Consider the following 22,720-nt stretch of genomic DNA (forward strand, 5'->3'; position numbering starts at 1 on the left):
CAAATAAATAGCTTATGATCAAATAAAAACCAAAAGAAACTGCGGTTGCTGTAAATCAGAAACTAAAACAGAAATTGTAGGAAAAGCTCAGCAGGTCTGGCAGCATCTGTGTTCTGAGGAAGGCTCACTCGACCCAATATGTTAACTCTGATTTCTCTCACAGATGCTGCCAGACCTGCTGAGCCTTTCCAACTATTGCTGCTTTGGTTTAAGACCTAACAATATTGCAAAAAGTGCTCTTTGTAACATAATGCCAGTTCCTCAAACTTCGGAATCATGCAGATGGACTGGAATAATCTCTCACAGCTCTCTAATCTACTTTGTTGCCAAGTATGAAACATAGACAAATGTGTTCTATCCAACTCACTTAATCTCTTGGAAAAAAATAAATGACCAATAAATGAAGTCCTTACAAGAAAACATCAGGGAAATTTCTCCCTCAGAGATAGTCAACTAAAGGTGAGCAGTTGCATTCTCACGAGTCAGTGTTCCAAAGGGAATGTAAAAATTCATCCTTAATCTTATTCTTTTAATATCCATCTTATTGTCTGACAGATATTTATACTTTTAAACAAATTCCCTCAGCGGTACACAACAGGTGCAATTTGCTGAAGTCACGGATCTACTAGCTGGGAAAACATCTTTTAGTTTTACTGGAATCTTTTAAATTTACAATATTTTTATCGAGCTTTGTAATCATAATTCAAATTTATAAAAACTGATTTTCATGTATGTTTAATCATGTCTTCCACAGATTTAAATACTTAGATTATGACGCTTACCAATTTTCTTTAATTCAATGAAAATTTTGTGATGATTTAGAATTTAATATTCTTCTGTTTGTCCTGATGAGGGCAAGATAAGAAAGTCTGGCATCACAGCTCTCTTTTCAGCAATGCTATTTCAATTCATCAAATACACTTCAGACATGTGTATACTCGGTGATAAACAGATATGGCATGGACTGTATATTGTGGTTAATTCCTTAATAACGTTCAAGTTCTTACCCTTTTCATTAATTGCTAATGGATGCCCATCCATTGCATGCCAAGTATTCTCTCCTAACTTACATTATCCATTTACGGGCATATTCCTAAACAGTTTAGAGCCATCAACATATTTCCATATTTATCCTTACAAGAAGCCTGAGCAACAGAAGCTCAGAATAGACCTCTGAGAAAGTTCATTAATGATGGGTTTGTGACATCAGCTTTTCCTCTTATTGATCGTTCCATTGCTTAGGCAATTCCCAATGCAGTATATAATTTATCAATCATTCCATGACTCTAATCTTCAACATTCTAATTGAGCTTTCCCAAATACCTTGCTAAATCTAATGTATATTTTGAACATTCAATGATATTGTTATATTGTGATGATAGGCTTTGAAAGGTGCATTTCTCCTGTTCTTTTTTATGAAGAAAGGTTGAGAGAGGAGCACCGATCGGTCTACTCAGAGCCAATAAACAGTACAGTCCTAGAGTCATACAGATGTACAGCACAGAAACAGACCCTTCGGTCCAACTCGTCCATGCTGACCAGATATCCCAAACCAATCTAGTCCCACCTGCCAGCACCCGGCCCATATCCCTCCAAATCCTTCCTATTCATCCAGATGCCTTTTAAATGTTGCAATTGTCCCAAGCCTACAGCACTTCCTCTGACAGCTCATTCCATGCACGTATCACCCTCTGTGTGAAAAACTTGACCCTTAGGTCTCTTTAATATCTTTCCCCTCTCATCCTAAACCTATGCCCTCTACTTCTGGACTCCCCCATCCCAGGGAAAAGACTTTGTCTATTTATCCTATCCAAGCCATTTATGATTTTATAAACCTCTGTAAGGTCATCCCTCAGCCTCCGACACTCCAGGGAAAACAGCACTAGCCTATTCAACCACTCCCTAGAGCTCAAATCCTCTAACCCTGGCTATATCCTTGTAATTTTTTTCTGAACTCTTTCAAGTTTCACAATATCCTTCCAATAGAAAGGAGACCAGAATTGCACTCAATATTCCAACAGTGGCCTAACCAATGTCCTGTACAACTGCAACATGATCTCCCAACTCCTTTACTCAATACTCTGACCAATAAAGGAAAGCATACCAAACGCCTTCTTCACTATCCTATCTACCTGCGACTCCACTTTCAAGGAGCTATGAACCTGCACTCCAAGGTCTCTTTGTTCAGCCACACTCCCTAGGACCTTACCATTAAGTGTATAGGTCCTGCTCGGATTTGCTTTCCCAAAATGCAGCACCTCACATTTATATAAATTAAACTCCATCTGCCACTTCTCAGCCCATTGGCCCATCTGATAAAGATCCTGTTGTATTCTGAGGTAACCTTCTTCGCTGCCCACTACACCTGCAATTTTGGTGTCATCTGCAAACTTACTAACTATACCTCTTATGCTCACATTCAAATCATTTATATGAATGATGAAAAGTAGTGGACCCAGTACCAATCCTTGTGGCACTCCAGTCTGAAAAACAACCCTCCACCACCAACCACTGCCTTCTATCTTTGAGCCAGTTCTGTATCCAAATGGCTAGTTCTCCCTGTATTCAATGAGATCTAACCTTGCTAACCAGTCTCCCATGGGGAATCTTGTCGAAAGCCTTACAGAAGTCCATATAGATCACATCTACCACTCTGCCCTCATCAATCCTCTTGGTTACTTATTCAAAAAACGCAATCAAGTTTGGGTCTTTTTTAAATTTGGAACAGTAGAAGCAGCCTGAGAGTTTGGGGTCAATCTCCCACTTAACCAGAATTTTTAATTTTAGCTTTCAGTAGCAGTTCACGGGATGTTACTGTATAGAACCAGTTACTGTTTAGTAGTTAAATAATCTATTATTCTTTTAAGTTTTCCAATACAGTAAAGTTATTTCCATTTTTTTTGTTGTCTTTTATCTATAGTGTATGAATACAGTGTGTTTGGTTTCAAGATTGGTAGTTTAAGCAGTCAAATTGCTTCTGGAAAACTAAATCTTACATTTGCCTTTAAAATAAGAAAAAGTTAGGGTCTAGACTATTTTCTAAAATATTTTGAGGGGGTTTGGTCTGGTCCATAACAATATCCATAAATACTTTTCTTACTGTTTCTAAATCAATGTTCACTACTTATGATTGGTGTCATCTTTATACAAAAACAGATACCAGCATTTAAACCCAGTATGTACAAGCTCAATGGACTCTTGTGGCACAGTGATAGTGTCCCTGTCTCTGAGACAGATGGCTTGAGTTCACATCCCACTCATTCCAGAGGGGTCTCATACCATCTCTAAATAGGTTGACTAAAAACACCTATGACGCACAGTAGCTACTGTTCATACATTCACACAGTCCGCACTAATCTACATTGACTCTTGGTTTGTCAACACCGTTGAGGCTCTTGACTACAGTCATCTTTATAGGAGCATTGAAACCACCATTTAAATCTAGTACATACAAAAACTGGAGGGCTCTTGTGGTAGCATCTCTACCTCTGAGCCAGAAGGTCCAGGTACAAGTTCCACCTCCTCCAGAGACGTGTTATAGCTTGAAATAGATGTGATTAATTAGAAAATGTTTATACAAATATTGAGTGGGATTTTCATTTTATAGCTAGGTAATTCAATTCGGAATATTTCTCGGCTCAGCACACTCACCTCAGAAAAAAATGTCAAAGAGCATGCTCTCATTCTATGGGTAGGGGATTAAGGCAGAATAGAGTCCTGCCCTTGCAGGATACAAATTAAAAGCAACTACTGGGGCTGCCAATCTAGTTTAAAAACCCACCCCAGTTCTCTGGGACTTGGCCCCATTTGTTTCATTAAATATCAGGCTCTCTCTCTCCTACTCATCATACCCCTCACGCACTCCTACACCCCCTCCATACCAGCTCATGCCTCACCATTCCCAACGGCCTTACTGACTCCATTCCAACCGTGTCCTCACCCAATCTATACACCATCCTCTCCAAGTCTCACCAAACTCCCAAAGTCCAGTTGTACCCTCAATGGCAACTTCACAACTCTATGCCCATTCATCCAACCTAAACTCCATATCAAAGCATAGGCCCTATAGTATAATAGCATATGTGGAAATGCTTAGAAATAGTCTTTGAAAAGCTTGTTCTTACTACAACTCTTTAAAAATGTCAATCAACAGGCTCTTAATGTATCAATAACCGAGACTATAAATGTTCAACACTCATTTAGTCTTGTGCAAATAAACATTGAACTGGAGACAAAATAGATTACAAGCACGAAAACATTTGTAAGTTTATCAATTAAGTAATATTTCCTCTTCTGTGCACCCATCTCAACAAACTAAATGCAAGTATGGGCTGTCAGTTAAGTCTCGATGTGCACATGTAAGACCTTTAAAGTTATCTTTCAAGGGTTCTTGCATCTAGTCTATGGTCCACAGCTTCTCAGAAACAGACTGGGCACTTTGCAGGTTTGCATATAGCAGCATTTAGCCCATTTGTAAATTTGTGCATTACACCCCAAACTATAACTAGTCTACTTCAAATGACCATGCAAAAGCCAAGGTTTTCAAAAATTTGAACAGGTGTTTTATGCTGCTACAATTGAGTGAAATTTTCTATTAATACGTAGATGCAAAAGGCATTCTGCCAACCGCAGAGAATGTCAGTCCCATTGCAGTGCCATATATCACAATTACTGGCTATTCAAATAAAAAAAATGTTCTTTCAGTTGTGCATAACAGGCAGAAAACACATTGTACTCAACCAGTCCACACGCGGAAACCTAAAACAAATGGCCAACTGATAGATGAGATTCTGTGATTAAGGAACGCTTGTTAAATATTCTGAATGTTTTACTTGCTACAATTAAAAAAAAACAAATTAAGACAATTAAGCTCAGAATGAGGGTCATGTACAATTGCTAGAGTGACGTATATTCGTATGAAAGTACTTGTTCTTTGCAAAACCAAAAATTTGCAAACCTTGTGTTTTTGTGAATTAACTAGAACTTGAGAAATGTACATAGTTCCTTTGCTATCCCCCAGGAATGCCACCGCCAAATAGGTTTGATTTGTCAACTAATCAGCGCCTCCTTTTTCCTGTCGTGCAAGGTATTGCAATCATTTATAAAGTTAAACATTACACAACACCAGGTTATAGTCCAAAGGTTTATTTGGAAGCACTAGCTTTCAGAGTTCTGCTCCTTCATCAGGTGGTTCCAAGTCAATCATTTATAAGATTGCATTCTAGTGTTAATCTTAGCGAGTCAAGATGAGCAGCTCTCTCTTCAGCAATGTTCAAGTACTGACCCTTCAAATAACTGTTTATTATAGTTAAAGGACAATATTTCACTGCCAAAGGACTTTTGGAGTGGTTTTACATCATGAAAGACCCAGTAATAGCCCTTCCAAGGGTTTCTCACTAAAAAGACAAACTGGAAGATATGAATTACATCAGGTCATTACAGATGATCTAAAAGCAGACATCAACGAAAAGTAAGCTAGTAAGCATTGATAAGATCATTTTCCTGGAAAAACAACAGGCTTGGGAAAAGGTTTCAGAAATTCAACCCACAGCATAACAAAGCCTACAAAAATATTGTTATATTGAACCTTTTAACACTGTTTTTGAAATGTCAAAATGTACGTAGACAAATTCAGTGATACAAGCTGACATTGAAATTTCACCAAAAAAGTCATGAAAACTGAATGCTGAACACAAAATTCACACATACACGAGATCTTTATGTGCATTTATTAGATATAAATCTAATTTTAGATGATTAAGAAAATGAACCAGAAGATAGTTGGAAACGACTGAAAAATTGACTTATCATATCAGCATTTGAAAGTATTTAAAGTATGAAGGCAGAGGTGAAGAAGTAGCAAGGCTCAAAACTGTGAAACAATGATAATGACGGTCTCTACAAGCTGTTGTACCAAAAGATTAAGGGAAAACACAAAAGGTTAGAGAATTCGAAAACTTGGCCTGAGATAAAGGGCTGAGGAAGACTTAAATACATTATGAAGCAAAGGTTTTTTTATTAACTTTTACGACATAGATGTCACTGGCTGGCTCGCATTTATTACCCATTCCCAATTGCCTTTGAGAAGGTGGTGGAGAGCTGTCTTCTTGAAATATTGCAGTCCATGTGCTGTAGTTTGATCCACAATGCCCTTAGGAAGGAAATTCTAAGATTTTGATTCAGCAACAATGAAGGAACAGTGATATACTTCCAAACCAGGACCAAGAGTGATTTAGAAGGGGACTTGCAGGTGGTATCTTCTAGTTGGAAGTAGCCATGTATTTGGAAGATGTAAGGATCTTTAGTGAATTTCTGCAGTGCTACCTGTAGCTAGTACAAGTAATTCTGGTACAATGTGATGGTTGCGTTCCTGTGCAACATTATAGGAAATCACACTGTAGATGATCGCTACAGAAAATTGCTATACCCATTCAGTAGAAAGTTCACGTCATTCATCAATCGCGTAATAGCCAATTCATGTAGATGCAACACACACTATACAGAAATGCCTGCATACATTGTTGCTACTGGGTGTCAGTGGTGGAGGAAGTGGACGCTTGTGGATGTGGTACCAATCAAGCAGACTGCTATATCCTGGATGGTGTCAAGCTTCTCGGGTGTCGTTGGAGCTGTACCAATTCAGGCAAATGACTTATACTCCTGACTTGTACCTTGTAGATAGTGGACAGCCTTTGGATAATCAGGAGGTGACTTTCTTGCCGCTGTATTCCTAGCCGCTGGTCTGCTCTTGTAGCTACCGTATTGATATGGTGACTCCAGTTGAGTTTCTGATCAATGGTGACCCCCAGGATTTTGATCATGGGGGATTCATTGGTGGTAAAACCATTCAATGTCAAGGGGCAGCGGTTACATTCTCTCTTGTTAGAGATGGTCAGTGCTTGGCACTTGTGTACCATGAATGTTACTTGCCACTTATCAGCCTAAGCCTGGATTGAAATAACTCCTCAGAGGCCAGTTTCCTGTCATCAAGTCACCCTTTATTTACATCTGGATGGTCCTTGGCACTGATCTAACTTCTTCATTAAGATTAAGAGCCCCAATCAGGGAATTCATTTTCTGTGAGATCCACCTGTCTCAAGTCGTTACATGGATATTGCCCAGATCTTGTTGCATTTGAACATGGACTGTTTCAGTAACTGAGGAATCATGAAGGGTATCATTGGTGGATCTCCCTACTTCTGACCTTATGATGAAGGGAAGGTTATTAATGAAACAGCTGAAAACGGTTGGGCCAAGGACACTACCCTGAAGAACTCTTGTAGAGATGTCCTGGAGCTGATGTGACTGACCTCCAACAATCAGAATCATCTTCCTATGTGCCAGGTATGAGTCCAAGCAGTGAAGAGTTTGTCTCTGATTCTCACTGATTTAAGTTTGCTAGGGCTTCTTGACGCTACGCTTAGTTGAGGGCAGCTTTGATGTCAAGGGCTGTCACTCTCAGCGCACCTCTGGAATTTAGCTCTTTTGTCTGTGTTTGACCAAGGTGTAATAAGGTCATGAGTTGAGTGGCCCTGGCAGAACCCAAACTGAGCGTCACTGAGCAGACTATTGCTGAGCAGGTGTTGCTTGATAGCACTATTTATAACACCTTCCATCACTTTACTGATGATCAAGAGTAGAGTGATGGGGCAATAAGTGGCTTGGTTGGATTTCATAGAATCCCTATATTGCAGGAACAGACCATTCAGCCCATCCAGTCAGCACTAACTATTGAACAACATCCCATCCATACCCAGCATCTCAGTCATCCTGTAACCCCACATTTAGCATAGCCAATCCACACAGCCTGCACATCTTTGGACCGTGGGAGGAAACTATAGCAACCAGCGGCAACCTAAACAGACACAGGGAGAATGTGCAAACTCCACACAGTCACCCAAGGTTGGAAACAAACCTGGGTCCTTGGCACTGTGATGCAGCAGTGTTAACTAAATCATTTGTGTAGAGGATACAGCTGGGCAGTTTTCCACATCGTCGGGTAGATGCCAATGTTCTAATTGTACTGAAACAGCTTGGCTAGGGGAGCAGCAAATTCTGGAGCACATGTCTTCACTACTATTGCTGGAATTTTGTCAGGGTCCACAGCCTTTGCAGTATCCAGTGTCTCCAAACATTTCTTGACATCACATGGAGTAAATCAAATTGGCTGAAGACTGGAATCTGCAATGCTGGGGACCACGGGAAGAGGCCGAGATCGATCATCCATTCGGCACCTCTGGCAAAGACTGCTGCAACCTTATGTTTTGCACTGATGTGCTGCTCTCCCCCATCATTGAGGGGATATTTATGGAGCCCAGTGAGTTTAATTGTTCACCACCATTCACGACTTGATATGGCATGACTGCACAGCTTAGATCTGATCCACTTGTTGTGTGATCACTTAGCTCAGTTGATCACATCCTATTGTTAAGCATGCAAGTAGTCCTGATGGGTAAGTTCACCATGTTGACACATAATTTTCAGGTATGCCTGGTGCTGCTCCTGGCAGACACCCCTGCACTCTTCACTGAACCAGGGTCAATCCCCTGGCTAAACAAAAGAAAATCAAAGGACTGCAGATGCTGGAAATCTGAAACAATAACAGAAATTGTTGGAAAACTCAGCAGGTCTGGCAGCATCTGTGGAGAGGAACCAAGTTAACATTGTGGATGTCAATATTGAGTTCAATAATTTTAGGGCCTGAGCATCTTCTCACATATCCTTACCCTAAACCACACAAACATGTGGCCTTGTCACATGGGGTGCTACCATGACCATCCCATTGTCAGCTACTAATAGTCCCAATTAGACCCCATTTCTTTGTCTGCCCAACTGTTTTTCTCTCTTTCTGAGCTCCACCTCCACCTATTGTTTACTGCTCCTCTGTTCCCCCAGCCCATCTACAGCAGATAAACCAACCTCTTCCTAGCTACAATCAGTTTTGAAGAAGGGTCACTGGATCCAAAACATCAACTCTGATTTCTCTTCACAGATGCTGCCAGACCTGCTGACTTTTCCAAGCAATTTCTGTTTTGATCCACTGGCTTGATGATAATGGTTGAGGGGGGAATGCCGAGCCATTAGGTTGCAGATTGTACTAAAGTACAATTCTGCTGTGACTGTTGACCTACATCACCTCATGGATGCCCAGACCTGAGTTACTAGATCTATTTGAAGGCTGTCTGATTTAGAACAGTGTTAGTGCCACACATCATGACGGGCAGTATTCTCAATGTGAAGGCAGAACTGCATCTCCACAAAGACTGTACAGTGGTCATTCTTACCAATACGGTCATGGCCAGACATGTGCGACAGATATACTAGTGAAGACGAGTCCAAGTAGAATTTTCCTTCGTGTTGGTTCCCTCACTATCTGCTGCAGATCCAGTCTGTAAGTTATGCCCTTTAGGATATGTCTCTTGATTAAACTTAAAATATAAGCCATAACTATTAGTTTAACCCAGGGCAGTATTTTATAGAGGAATAAGACGGTGTTACTGTCTGGGTCTGTAGATCATGAAGGAGCAAAAATGGCCTTTAGTAGACTGATATGTACTTCTTTCTGGATTAGTGGTGCTGGAAGAGCACAGCAATTCAGACAGCATCCAAGTAGCTTCGAAATCGACGTTTCGGGTAAAAGCCCTTCATCAGGAATACAAATATATTAAGGACAAAAGGGTTACTAGGGAGAGAATAGGGCCCCTCAAAGGTCAGCAAGGCGGCCTGTTGGTGGAGCCGCGGAAAATGGGGGAGATACTAAACGAGTACTTTGCATCAGTATTTACTGTGGAAAAGGATATGGAAGATATAGAATGTAGGGAAATAGATGGTGACACCTTGAAAAGTGTTCATATTATGAGGAGGAAGTGCTGGATGTCTTGAAATGCATAAAGGTGGATAAATCCCCAGGACCTGATCAGGTGTACCCTAGAACTCTGTGGGAAGATATAGAAGTAATTGCTGAGCCTCTTGCTGAGATATTTGTATCATTGATAGTCACAGGTGAGGTGTCGGAAGACTGGAGGTTGGCTAATGTGGTGCCACTGTTTAAGAAGGGTGGTAAGGACAAGCTAGGGAACTATAGGCCAGTGAGCCTGACGTCGATGGTGGGCAAGTTGTTGGAGGGAATCCTTAAGGACAGGATGTACATGTATTTGGAAAGGTAAGGACTGAATAGGGATAGTCAACATGGCTTTGTGCATGGGAAATCATGTCTCACAAACTTGATTGAGTTTTTTGAAGAGGTAACAAAGAAGATTGACGAGGGCAGAGCAGTAGATGTGATCTATATGGACTTCAGTAAGGCGTTCGACAAGGTTCCCCATGGGAGACTGGTTAGTAAGGTTAGATCTCATAGAATACAGGGAGAACTAGCCATTTGCATACAGGATTGGATCAAAGGTAGAAGACAGAGGGTGGTGGTGGAGGGTTATTTTTCAGACTGGAGGCTTGTGACCAGTGGAGTGCCACAAGGATCGGTGCTGGGTCCACTACTTTTTGTCATTTATATAAATAATTTGGATGTGAACATAAGAGGTACAGTAAGTAAGTTTGCTGATGACACCAAAATTGGATGTGCGGTGGACAGCGAAGAAGGTTACCTCAGATTACAACGCGATCTTTATCAGATGGGCTGAGAAGTGGCAGATGGAGTTTAATTCAGATAAATGTGAGGTGCTGCATTTTGGGAAAGCAAATCTTAGCAAGACTTAACCACTTAATGGTAAGGTCCTAGGGAGTGTTGCTGAACAAACAGACCTTGGATTGCAGGTTCATAGCTCTTTGAAAGTGGAGTCGCAGGTAGATAGGACAGTGAAGGCGGCGTTTGGTATGCTTTCCTTTATTGGTCAGAGTATTGAACAGAAGTTGGGAGGTCATGTTGCAGCTGTAGAGGTAATTGGTTAGACCACTGTTGGAATATTGCGTGCAATTCTGGTCTCCTTCCTATCAGAAAGATGTTGTGAAACTTGAAAGAGTTCAGAAAAGTTTACAAGGGTGTTGCCAGGTTTGGAGGATTTGAGCTATAAGGAGAGGCTGAACAGGCTTGGGCTGTTTTCCCTGGAGTGTCGGAGGCTGAGGGGTGACTTTATAGAAGTTTTAAAAATTTATGCGGGGCATGGATAGGATAAATAGACAAAGTCTTTTCTCTGGGGTGGGGATGTCCAGAACTAGAGGGCATAGGTTTAGAGTGAGAGGGGAAAGATATAAAAGAGACCCGAGGGGCAACTTTTTCACACAGAGGGTGGTACACGTATGGAATGAGCTGCCAGAGGAAGTGGTGGAGGCTTGGGACAAATGCAACATTTAAAAGGCATTTGGATGTTTATGTGAATAGGAAGGGTTTGGAGGGATATGGGCCAGGTGCTAGCAGGTGGGACCAGATTGGGTTGGGATATCTGGTCGGCATGAACGGGTTGGACCGAAGGGTCTGTTTCCATGCTACACATCTCTATGACTCTATGACTTGACTAACTCTTTGCTACTCAACTACTCTTCATAATGGACATTCACATCCCCCACCAGAGTCCATGTCCTTGCTACCCTTAGTACTTCATGGCATTAACATGAAGGTAAGTGAGTCATCGGCAAATGGAAGGAAGACAGTACACTGTAATTAGCTGGTTTCCTGTCTATATTTGGCCTGCTGTGATGAGGCTGCATGGTGTTCAGAGTCAATGTTAAAGACTCCCAGGACAACTCCTTTACGACTTTACATCAGGGCTAGATGGGAATGTGAAGAAATCATCACAGCCAGCATCTAACTGAACAGCACAGCAGACTCAAGATCCCAAATGGACCACTGATGCACTGAATTCATGTGTGTCTCAGTGTGTGACCTGTGGCTAGGTAGGTCATGCCTGCAAGACCATAAAAGCCCTGACAAATAGGGTAAATCCTAATACTTTCCTGATTCCATGTCACAAGTGGAAGAATATCCATGGATGTTCATTCTCTCCCACCCCATGATTTTTTTTAAAAAAAGATTTCACGAGGAATTGTTTCCTGACAGCATTTATAGAGATTGGCCTACAGGAACAGAATGTTTCCAATGAATGACAAGAGGAAAATAATTCATTAATTTGATTGTCATATACCAGTTAGAAGGCCAGTGTTTGTATCATCTAGAGTAGTTACTATGTTGGTTAAATAAAAATTTCAGCATTTATTGCAATCCAGCAGCAAATGTAGCCCAACTATAGGTATCAGGAACTTTGTCCATGTGCAAATAATGAAACCCAACTATACACATCCTGAAAAATCTTTGTCCCAAAACAGTTAAAGCATTCTCATAATGTACTGCTTGAAAGCATTTCTGAATAACAGTCCTCAAACACACAATTACATTACTATAGCTGCTTGTCCTCAATGTACTTTCCTGCTAAGGAAATTGGTTTAGCAGCAGGAAATTGTAAGCAGTGTAGATAGAAGCGTACAATTACAAAATAACATTAATGGATTGAATGAATATACAAAAGTCTGGCCAATGGATGTCATCACAGGCAATTATTTAACCATCAATTTTCACCTTGAAATGGTAGATGAGAGGACTTTCTCAGTCATGTGAAGTGAGAAATAGTGGATGTCCAAAAAAAGACTTGAGGTCCATGTAGATAATGCAGTAAAATGCTATGAGCAGGTACAAAAGTAGATTCATATGGATTCAAAATGTAAATCAGCTCCTCTCTCCACATATACTGCCAGATCTGCTGAGTTTCTCCAGTATTCTCTGTGTTTGTTGCAGATTTCCAGCCTCTGCAGCACTTGGCTTTTATATAGAAAGTAACTTGGGAGGAGTAGAATACATGTGAGTAGATGTTATGCCTAGTTGGACCACATTGAGCAGTCCTAGATGCCATGACTCAGAAGCCTTGGATGGAGAGTAGTATAGTTTCTAAGATTCACCAGAAAGATACCTAGATTCCAAAGATTCAATTACATGGAGAGATATAACGGACTGTACTTTCTGGAATTTGAGAGGTTAAGGTGTGGTTTGATCTCAGATTTTAAAATAGTAAAGGAAACTGAAAAGACAAGTCATGAGTAACTACTTTTCCTGGTTGGTGAGTCTAGGATGGAAAGTTTGGAAAATTGGAGTCAAACCATTTGAAGTTGAACTAAGGAACACTCTTACACACAGTGAGTGGCAAACATTTGTGACCTTCTTCCACGAATAGCAACTGATGTTAAATCTAAAATTACTAGATTTTTAAAATTAAATCAAGGTTTTTGAGGGATATGGAATATTTCACTTTCTTCTTTCAGACACTCCCTCAGACTATGCTTTTGGGCATATGGGCCGGGTGCTGGCAGGTGGGACTAGATTTGCTTGGGATATCTGGTCGGCATGGAAGGGTTGGACCGAAGGGTCTGTTTTCATGCTGTACATCTCTATGACTCTATTTGACCTAATATTGCCTGGCATGTGATGTGATGAGGTGAAATAAAATGACTAATTTACTTTATATAGCTCCAATGAAATGGCTGGATGTTTTATTATGCTAAAGACACATCTATAAGTAAGCTGTTGTTGAAAAGACAGACAGGTGTATGGAGTTTGACAAAGAGTAGCCATAATCGCATTAAACTTTGAGTTGTCTCTGAGGGGCTACATAGGTTTCTCTGTTCCTATAAAAAGCAAATGTTACAGGAGAAAAATTCAAACATTAGAATATATTTAGGGAATTTTAAAATAAGCTTACAATATTTAAAAAAGTGACAGACTGATCCACAGCCACTAACCCCTGTTTTATCTAAATTGGCTATGACTTTCTGTGTGCCATGTCAAAGGGAATTGATTTGCTTTTTGAATAGTTGTCAAGATTAGTTGAAATTTGAAATGAACGACTACTAAAATTGGAACCATTCACCAAACATAATATACTGTCAGTAATATCTAATTATGATGACTTTTCAACTTGTTCATATTACACTAATTAATTCAGGTATAAATTGAAATGTAACAGTAGGTCAGACTAACCTTATCAAGCACTTGCAAAATTTGTTGACTTAAATAGGTTTTGCTGGGTTAAAGATACAGATGCTAAATCTGACCAGGATCATGGGTTGCGGAAAGAAAAATCATCTCAAATTCCTGCCTGCCTTGATCAGCAAATGCTGTTGGAAGCATATATACAGACATCAAATGAGGAGACAATCAGGCTCATTGATGCAGACTCTTCCACCCCTGTGTGCCTCCCTATAGAACTTCCATTTTGTCAAAATTCAAGAGGCGTATTGAAACGCACGGCCAATACGCTAACAACGCTTTCTGGACAGAAGGATGGAAGGACAGAAACATTTACAAATTCACATTTGCCATCTTGAACACTTTAATAGACTTAAAATTAGGACAGAACCTGTGAAATTATGATTAAAAAGGAGAATGTCACGGTTTAAAAGGTAAACTTGAGGGCTTGAGTCTAGCTCCACAAGATCTTCTATAGTCAGTTAGTGTCTTTCTGCATTTGGTCTCACCTTTGGTTTATTAAACTTTGTGTACTTTCTATATTAATTTGACAGGATGCTCAGTCAATTTCCAAACAATCCCTGATCCATGCAAAGCAGTGAAAACAGTGAATTTGATGGAGCAATGACCTGTAGTTGTGATAGCAAACTGGCTGTGCAAATTTCAAAGGCATGCAGCCTTGCTTCTTAGTCACTGCTCAGCACTTCAATGTTCATCTTACTAAATCTACTGCGCTGCGGTAGTAGATAAAATCATTAATTTCCTGTACTTAGCTCCACTTATGAAGTGACTTGAGACATCTTCCCAATTAAGTGTTATACAAAGGTATGCTGCAGTCACAATAATACAAAACAGCAATTTATTGGCAAACAAATGGGGGAACATAAATCTCAATGGCCTGTGAACTTTTAGAAACATAAATCTTCAGCAGGAATTGCGAAAACAAATTTTGATGTTCCATGTGACTGAAAGTAACTGTTTTACAGAATTTCTTTTAATGCTTTCACAAACCTCAAGCACAGAATTCTTGGAAAAGAAGGAATATGTAATCACTTACAGATAGATAGTATCTTTCTGGATGTACATTCTCAATACCATTGTGCCCCTGAGGGAATATGCAGCTTCAATAAAGGCATCATTTTCTGAAACATAAGACAGGCTTTTAGGGCACTCAATCTCTTAAAGTTGATGAAGGCAAAAAGTTGATTTCAAAGGCAAACACAAAAAGATGAAAGTTTCAATTTTGAGAAATATATTAATGATGCAACTTGATTTTTAGAGATTGCAGAGTGTAACCTTGTGTGTTATAGTCCACACAGATTCTGTATGGTAACAATTACAACATATTTTGGGATCTCCATGAAAGGGATATTTATTTCTTACTGGAAATTTCAGAATGGAAATAACACAATTCCAATATAGCTCAGTTGGCTAAATGATTTGCATGTGGTTCAAAGTAATACCAACAGCATGGGTTCAATTCAGGCTCAGAGAGACTTGGACCTTCCTCCGCTTCTTTCCCCAAGTATGGAAAGAATGGCAAACCACTATTGACAAAAAACTGCCAAGAAAACAGTTCAAGATGAAGGAACAACATCAGACAACAAGCCTTTGAGGAAAGCACACATGGAATAGAATGGAAATGTGGTAGTTGAGGAACACAAAGTTGCAACATTTAAAAGGCATTTGGACAATACAGGAATAGGAAAGGATTTGAGGGCTATGGGCTAAATTTAGGCAATGGGATTAGTTTGATTTGAGAAATTTGGTTGGTGCAGGCGCGTTGGAATCAAGGGCCTGTTTAGACTGTAAGACATTGGAGCAGAAATTAGGTCCATTCAGCTCATTGAGTCTGCTCTGCCATTCAATCACAGCTGATATGTTTCTCATCTCCATTCTCCTGCTTTCTCCCCACAACCCTTGATCCCCTTGGTACTCAAGAACATATCTATCTCAGTCTTAAATATACTCAATGACCTGGCCTCCACAGCCTTCTGTAGCACTGAATTCCATAGATTCACCACTCTCTGGTTGAAGAACTTTCTCCTTATCTCCATTCTAAAAGGTCTTCCCTTTACTCTAAGACAATGCCCTTGGGTCCTAGTCTCTCCCACCAATGGAAACATCTTCCCTACATCTACTCTGTCCAGGCTATTCAGTATTCTGTATGTTTCAACTAGATTCCCCCTCATCCTTCCAAGCTCTCAAGTATAAACCGTGAGACCTCAAACATTCCTCATAGGTGAAGCATTTCATTCCTGGGACCATTCTCATGAACCTCCTTTGAACCTGCTCCAGGGCCAGTACATTCTTCCTGAGATATGGGGCCCAAAACTGTGCACAACAATCCAAATGTGCGCCAGAGCCTTATAGAGCCTCAGAAATACATCCCTGCTTTTATAGTCAAGTCCTCTCAAAATAAATGCCATCGTTGCATTTGCCTTCCTAACTGACTCAACCTTAAAGTTTACCTTAAAGTTGAAAGAATCTAGGACTAGAACTCCCAAGTCTCTTTGCACTTCAGATTTCTGAATTTTATCCCCATTTAGAAAATAGTCCATGCATCTATTCTTCCCACTAAAGTGCATGACCTCACACTTTCCCATGTTATATTCCATCTGCCACTTCTTTGCTCACTCCCCTAACCTGTCCAAATCCTTCTGCAGCCTCCTCACCTCCTCAATGCTACCAGTCCTTCTACCTATCTTTGTATCGTCTGCAAACTTAGTGAGAATGCCCTCAGTTCCTTCATCTATATTGTTAATGCATAAAGTGAAAAGCTGTGGTCCCAACATGTGCCTTGTGGAACACCACTTGTCACCGGCTGCCATTCTGAGAAGGACCCTTTTATCCCCATTCTCTGCTTTCTGCCAGACAAGCTTCTATCCTCTGGCACGATGGGCCTCTTATCTTACTCAGTAGCTTCCTGTGTGGTACCTTGTCGAAGGCCTTCTTGAAGGTAGATAACCTCCATTGGGTCTCCTTCATCTAACCTGCTCGTTACTTCCTCAAAACATTCTAGCAGATTTGTCAGGCATGACCTCCCCTTGATGAAACCATGCTGACTTTGCCCTATTTTAGCATACACTTCCAAGTATTCAGAAACCTCATCCTTCATAATGGATCTTACCCAAGACTGAGATTAGGTTAATTGGTTTGTAATTTCCCATCTTGTACTTTACTCACCTACTTTTGCCTTACTTACTTTCTGTAATATATTTACCATCCCTCTTCTCATTGTCATTCATTTGTCCAGTGTGCTTGAAGTTTGATTGTTAACCCTTTCCATGTACTCTGTCCTATGTGTGTCTGTCCTGGAGATTTTAATAACCTCTGCCTTTCATTCAGGTTTTCTAATTTACCTGATAACTGAGCACGTTTCCCATCCCCACCCGCTCCCACCCGCTCCCCCCGCCCCCCCCCCCACCACCACCACCACCACCACCACCACCTATTTAGCTTAAAGCCCTGTCTATAGCCTTAGTTTTGCAATGCACTCGGACTCTGGTCCCAGAACGGTTCAAATGAAGACGTCCCATCGGAACAGGTCACTTCTTCCCCAGTACTGGTGCCAATGTCCCATGAATTCAAACCCATTCCTCCCACACCAATCTTTGAATCACGCATTTACTTGCTTAATCTTATTGACCCTGTGCCAATCCTGTGCCAATTAGCTTGTGGCTCAGCTGGGAATTCAGAGGTTAATTACCTTTTTGTGTTTCTGTGCTGTTTGACTCTATAAGAAAGGAAGGTAGTAATAGGCCAGTCAACTCACTGCCCACTCTCATATTTAATGAGATCATTGCTAATCCTGTACTTCAAAATCATTTTCCTGCATTATTCCCCTACCCTCCTTAGCTGTTAATGTTTCTAAAATGTAGAAATTTATTGGTATCAGCCTTGAACATAACTAAACACTGAAATTCCCACAGGCGCATGGGGGCAAAAAAATTTCAAAGATTCACCATGAACACCTCAGTCCTAAGTGGCCTGCCTCCTACTCAGAGAGTGTCTCTTGGTTCTGGGCACCTCTGGGCTGATGCTAATTGCCCTGTCAATCCACGCAAAAGATTACCGTTATTCTGCTAACCTCCACAGAATAAAGGTCCAGTCTCTTTAAGATTTCTTGACTGGATGATCCGCCATTCCAGGAATTAGCTTGGTGAACTTTTGTCCCTCTGCAACAAGTATATCCTTTCCTGAGGTAAAGAGACCAAAACAGTGCACAATACTCCAAGAGTGTTCTCACCAAGGCTCTAAATAATTACAATAAGACAGCTGCACTCCTTTGCACAAATCCTTCTGTAATAAAGGCCAATATGCTAATTGTCTTCCCAATTGCTTTTTGTACCTGCAGGTTAACTTTCAGTGGCTCACAAACAAGAACAGTAAAGTTCTTTTGGAACAATGAACAAAATAACATAGGAACAGGCCCTTTGGCCCAGCAAGCCTACATCAATTCCTGACACTTATTTAGACCAGCTACTTATTACTCATACATGGTATCTATCCCTCAGTTCACCTTCCCTTCAACTGTCTATCAAGGTGCACCTTAAACTATGCTAACATGCCTGCTTCCACCATCCCCACTGGCAGTGCGTTCCAGGCACCCATCACCTTATGTGTGAAAGATTTTCCCTGCACTTCTCCCATAAACTTTCCCATTCTCACCTTGAACCTTTGCCTTCTTGTAATTGACCCAACCTTGGGAAAAAAAAAGTCTGGGAGTTCAACACTTGTCAGCCTCTCACTAGTTAAGAAATACTCTCTACTTCTGTTTATCCTACCAAAGTGGATAATCTCATATTTCTCCACAATGTATTCTTCCTGGCAATTTTCTTTTTTACTCATTAATTAGGCTCTCCAAACAACTTGGAATTGCTTTTCCAAATCATTGATACAGATTGGAAATACCTAATCATTTTCCGGCATTATTCCCCTCCCCTCCTTATCTGCTAATGTTTCTAAAATGTAGAAATTTATTGGTATCAGCCTTGAACATAACTAAACACTGAAATTCCCACAGGCACATGGGGGCAAAAAATTTCAAAGATTCAAAGTAGTGATCTTTCTGGTATTCAATTGGTCATAGCCTATCAACCCGAAAATGATTCATCTATTTATATTTATGTTTTCTGTCTGTTACCCAGTTCTCAATCCATGCCAGTATATTCCACAAATCTGAAGTGCTTTAATCTCTTGTGTTGGACCTTATCAAAAGACTTAAACATGCCACATCTACTGGTTCCCCTTTGTCTATTCTGACAAAACTCCAACAGGCTTGTCAAATATGATTTGTCTTTCATAAATATAAAGTAGACTAGATACATTCATAACATTTTTTTCTAAGTGTCTGTTGTCACATCCTATTAGATTCTCGCATTTTACCTACAACTGATATTGGGCTAACAAGTCTGTAGTTTCAGGTTTTCTCTGTAGTTTTCCGTTATTTTCCCCTGGCGAGGAAGAACAAGTGTTGAAAATTGTGATGCTGGAAAAACACAGCAGGCCAGGCAGCATCCAAGGAGCAGGAGAATCAACGTTTCAGGCATAAGCCCTTCTTCAGGAAGGGCTTACGCCCGAGGAAGAACAAGTGGAATGATTGGTAAGGGATTGGTAAGGGATCAAGTGGGCACTCATATAAACTGTCCATTTGGTGCTCCTCCTCCTTCAATCAACAGCATAAAAACAATTACTTTTCTGACCTTTCTCAGCTCCATATAAGAATCACATTGGACTCAAATCATTAACTCAGTTGCTCCCTCACAGATGCATCTAGGTCTGTTGAGTTCCTCCGGGACTTTCTGTTTTTATTTCAGATCTCTAGCATTTGCAGTGCTTAGCTTGTATTACAGAAGTATTCCTCTGATCTAAAACAAATGTTAGCCACACTTGGAACACTTCCCTTACTGTATTTTTTGTTCTTTTTTCGTAAATGTTCTTTAAATTGTCTGTCTACCATCGTACATTTTTTTGTAAATGTATTTATTAGCCAAAAAAAACTATTTTTTTTGACTTTACAAAAATATAAAGTCGTTAAAAAAACACAAATACCAGTGTAATAAACAAAAATGCAAATTACAATGCAACTACTAACCTACCCTATAAACAAACCAAAACCAGACACTGTGCAAAACAACACCAATAAATAAGTAAGTAACTGAACAAAAAACAAAAGAACACACAAGAACACAGAATAACAATGCTTGGCACAAAGCTTCCAAACAAAAAAACAGGAGCGTTTTATATATATACGCATATACTCAGGAATCCTCTTCCAGGGCCCAGGGTTCAGCAAACCTAACCATCCTGGTTAAACTAATGCCCTGGTTAAGATAGCAGACAGCTCTGTATTCAAATAACTCGAAAAGGGCTGCCATGTCTTATAAAAAAGGTCTGTGTTGTAGTGCACCCATATTCATGAAAAATTCCAAGAGAATGTGCTCCATAATTAATTTTCACCATCCCAGCAAGCCTGGTGAGTCCTCAGACACCCAATTCATCAGAATATTCTTCTGTGCACAGTAAGTAGGAATATTAAATAGTTTCTTCCCATGCCTTCCTGAAGATGATAAATTCGGGAGACCCAGAAGGAGAGATGTCGAGTCTACTTGAACTTTGATACTCAATACCCTCCCTATCTCTGCCGCCTCGGCGCCCAATAAGCATGTGCCTGTGGCATGTCCAGAAGCAATGGGTTAGAGTAGATTAGATTCCCTACAGTTTGGAAACAGGCCCTTCGGCTCAACAAGTCTACATAACCCTCCGAAGAGTAATCCAGCCAGACCCATTTCCCTCTGACTAATGCACTTAACACTACAGGCAATTTAGCATGGCCAATTCACCTGACTTGCACATCTTTGGACTGTGGAAGGAAACCGGAGCACCCAGAGGAAACCCACACAGACACTGGGAGAATGTGCAAACTCCACACAGACAGTTGCCCATGGCTGGAATTGAAACTGGGACCCTGGTGCTATGAGGCAGCAGTGCTAACCACTGAGCCACCGTGCCACCCTCACTTATTTTACCTACACTTAGTTTACATTTGGGCCAGATTGGAGATGCCCTTTTTTTAAACTTCACCAGACTGTCCAGTGACAAATGAACCCGGTGTAGAATTCATAACTGCACAGCACATGTCCTATTACAGATTGAGATCTTTCACGCATTCTCCCATATGTCCTCCCATGTTTCAGAGGAGATCTCCACTCCGAGCTGTTGCTCCCAGACTTCACATAGCCGGTTAATATCCTGCCAGGCCCTACCACCCAGTAGGCAATAGAGGGCACTAACAAGAGGGTGCTTGTGGCACATAGCAACAACCTCTCTTTATCGGGCTTAAAGGGCTTAGTGAGAAGTGTGGATGAAATCCCTAACCTGAAAAAAACCCGAAAAAAGTCGATTTTCCTGCTCCTCAGTTGCTGCCTGACCTGCTGTGCTTCTCCAGCATCACTGTAATCTTGACTCTGATCTCCAGCATCTATAGTACTCACTTCCGCCTAACCCATATTTGCGGCTCAATTGCTCGAAGGACATCATAACCTCCCCTTCAAACAAGTCTCCCAAATTAGAAATTCCTCTCGCTGCCCATTGTTAGAACCCTGAGTGAATCATCCCTGATCGGATCCCTGGCAATACAAACTCTGGGGGTGAGTGGTGAAGTATTGGATAAGCAACCCTCACTTTGACACATCTCCCTCCATGCCTTGACTGTATTAATAATGGGGTTCCGGCAGTGTCCATAACTGTCCTCATCTCATCCAAGAAAAACAGGTTAATAAGAGGGCACATTGCCTGGGAAGCCTTGATATCCAGCCATATTGAGCATGAATAAAGAACTGGCTCAGAGATAGAAGACAGAGGGTGGTGGTTGAGGGTTGTTATTCAGACTGGAGGTCTGTGACCAGTGGAGTGCCACAAGGATCGGTGCTGGGTCCACTACGTTTTCTCATTTACATAAATGATTTGGATGTGAGTATAAGAGGTACAGTTAGTAAGTTTGCAGATGACACCAAAATTGGAGGTGTGGTGGACAGCGAAGAAGGTTACCTCAGATTACAAGAGGATTTTGACCAGACAGACCAATGGTCTGAGAAGTGGCAGATGGAGTTTAATTAGGATAAATGCAAGGTGCTGCATTTTGGGAAAGCAAATCTTAGCAGGACTTATACACTTAATGGTAAGGTCCGAGGGAGTATTGCTGAACAAAGAGACCTTGGAGTGCAAGTTCATAGCTCCTTGAACATGGAATCACAGGTAGATAGGATAGTGAAGGCGGCGTTTGGTATGCCCTCTTTTATTGGTCAGAGTATTGAGTACAGGAGTTGGGAGGTCATGTTGCGGCTGTACAGGACATTGGTTAGGCCACTGTTGAAATACTGTGTGCAACTCTGGTCTCCTTCCTATTGGAAAGATGTTGTGAAACTTGAAAGGGTTCAGAAAAAATTTACAAGGGTGTTGCTAGGATTTGAGAATTTGAGCTATAGGGAGAGGCTGAACAGGCTGGGGCTGTTTTCCCTGGAGCGTCGGAGGTTATGGGGTGACCTTATAGAGGTTTACAAAATCATGAGGGGCATGGATAGGGTAAATAGGCAAAGTCTTTTCCCTGGGGTTGGAGAGTCTACAACTAGAGGGCCTAGGTTTAGGGAGAGATGGGAAAGATATAAAAGAGACCTAAGGGGCAACTTTTTCACACAGAAGGTGGTATGTGCATGGAATGAGCTGCCAGAGGAAGTGGTGGAGGCTGGTACA

The 22,720-nt window shown here is 40.9% G+C and overlaps 1 protein-coding gene across 3 annotated transcripts in view; it reads right to left on the reverse strand.

Annotated features, from left to right (window-relative positions):
* The window catches only part of txndc16 (thioredoxin domain containing 16), a 115,301-nt gene that overhangs the window by 15,871 nt on the left and 76,710 nt on the right, over nucleotides 1-22,720 (reverse strand). For all 3 annotated transcript variants that reach the window (XM_072568716.1, XM_072568714.1, XM_072568715.1), the window contains exon 16: nucleotides 15,024-15,108. In XM_072568716.1, the coding sequence (XP_072424817.1) occupies nucleotides 15,024-15,108 (85 nt within the window). The remainder of the gene's footprint in view (nucleotides 1-15,023; nucleotides 15,109-22,720) is intronic.

Source organism: Chiloscyllium punctatum, chromosome 4 (assembly GCF_047496795.1).
Source record: "Chiloscyllium punctatum isolate Juve2018m chromosome 4, sChiPun1.3, whole genome shotgun sequence".
NCBI lineage: Eukaryota > Metazoa > Chordata > Chondrichthyes > Orectolobiformes > Hemiscylliidae > Chiloscyllium > Chiloscyllium punctatum.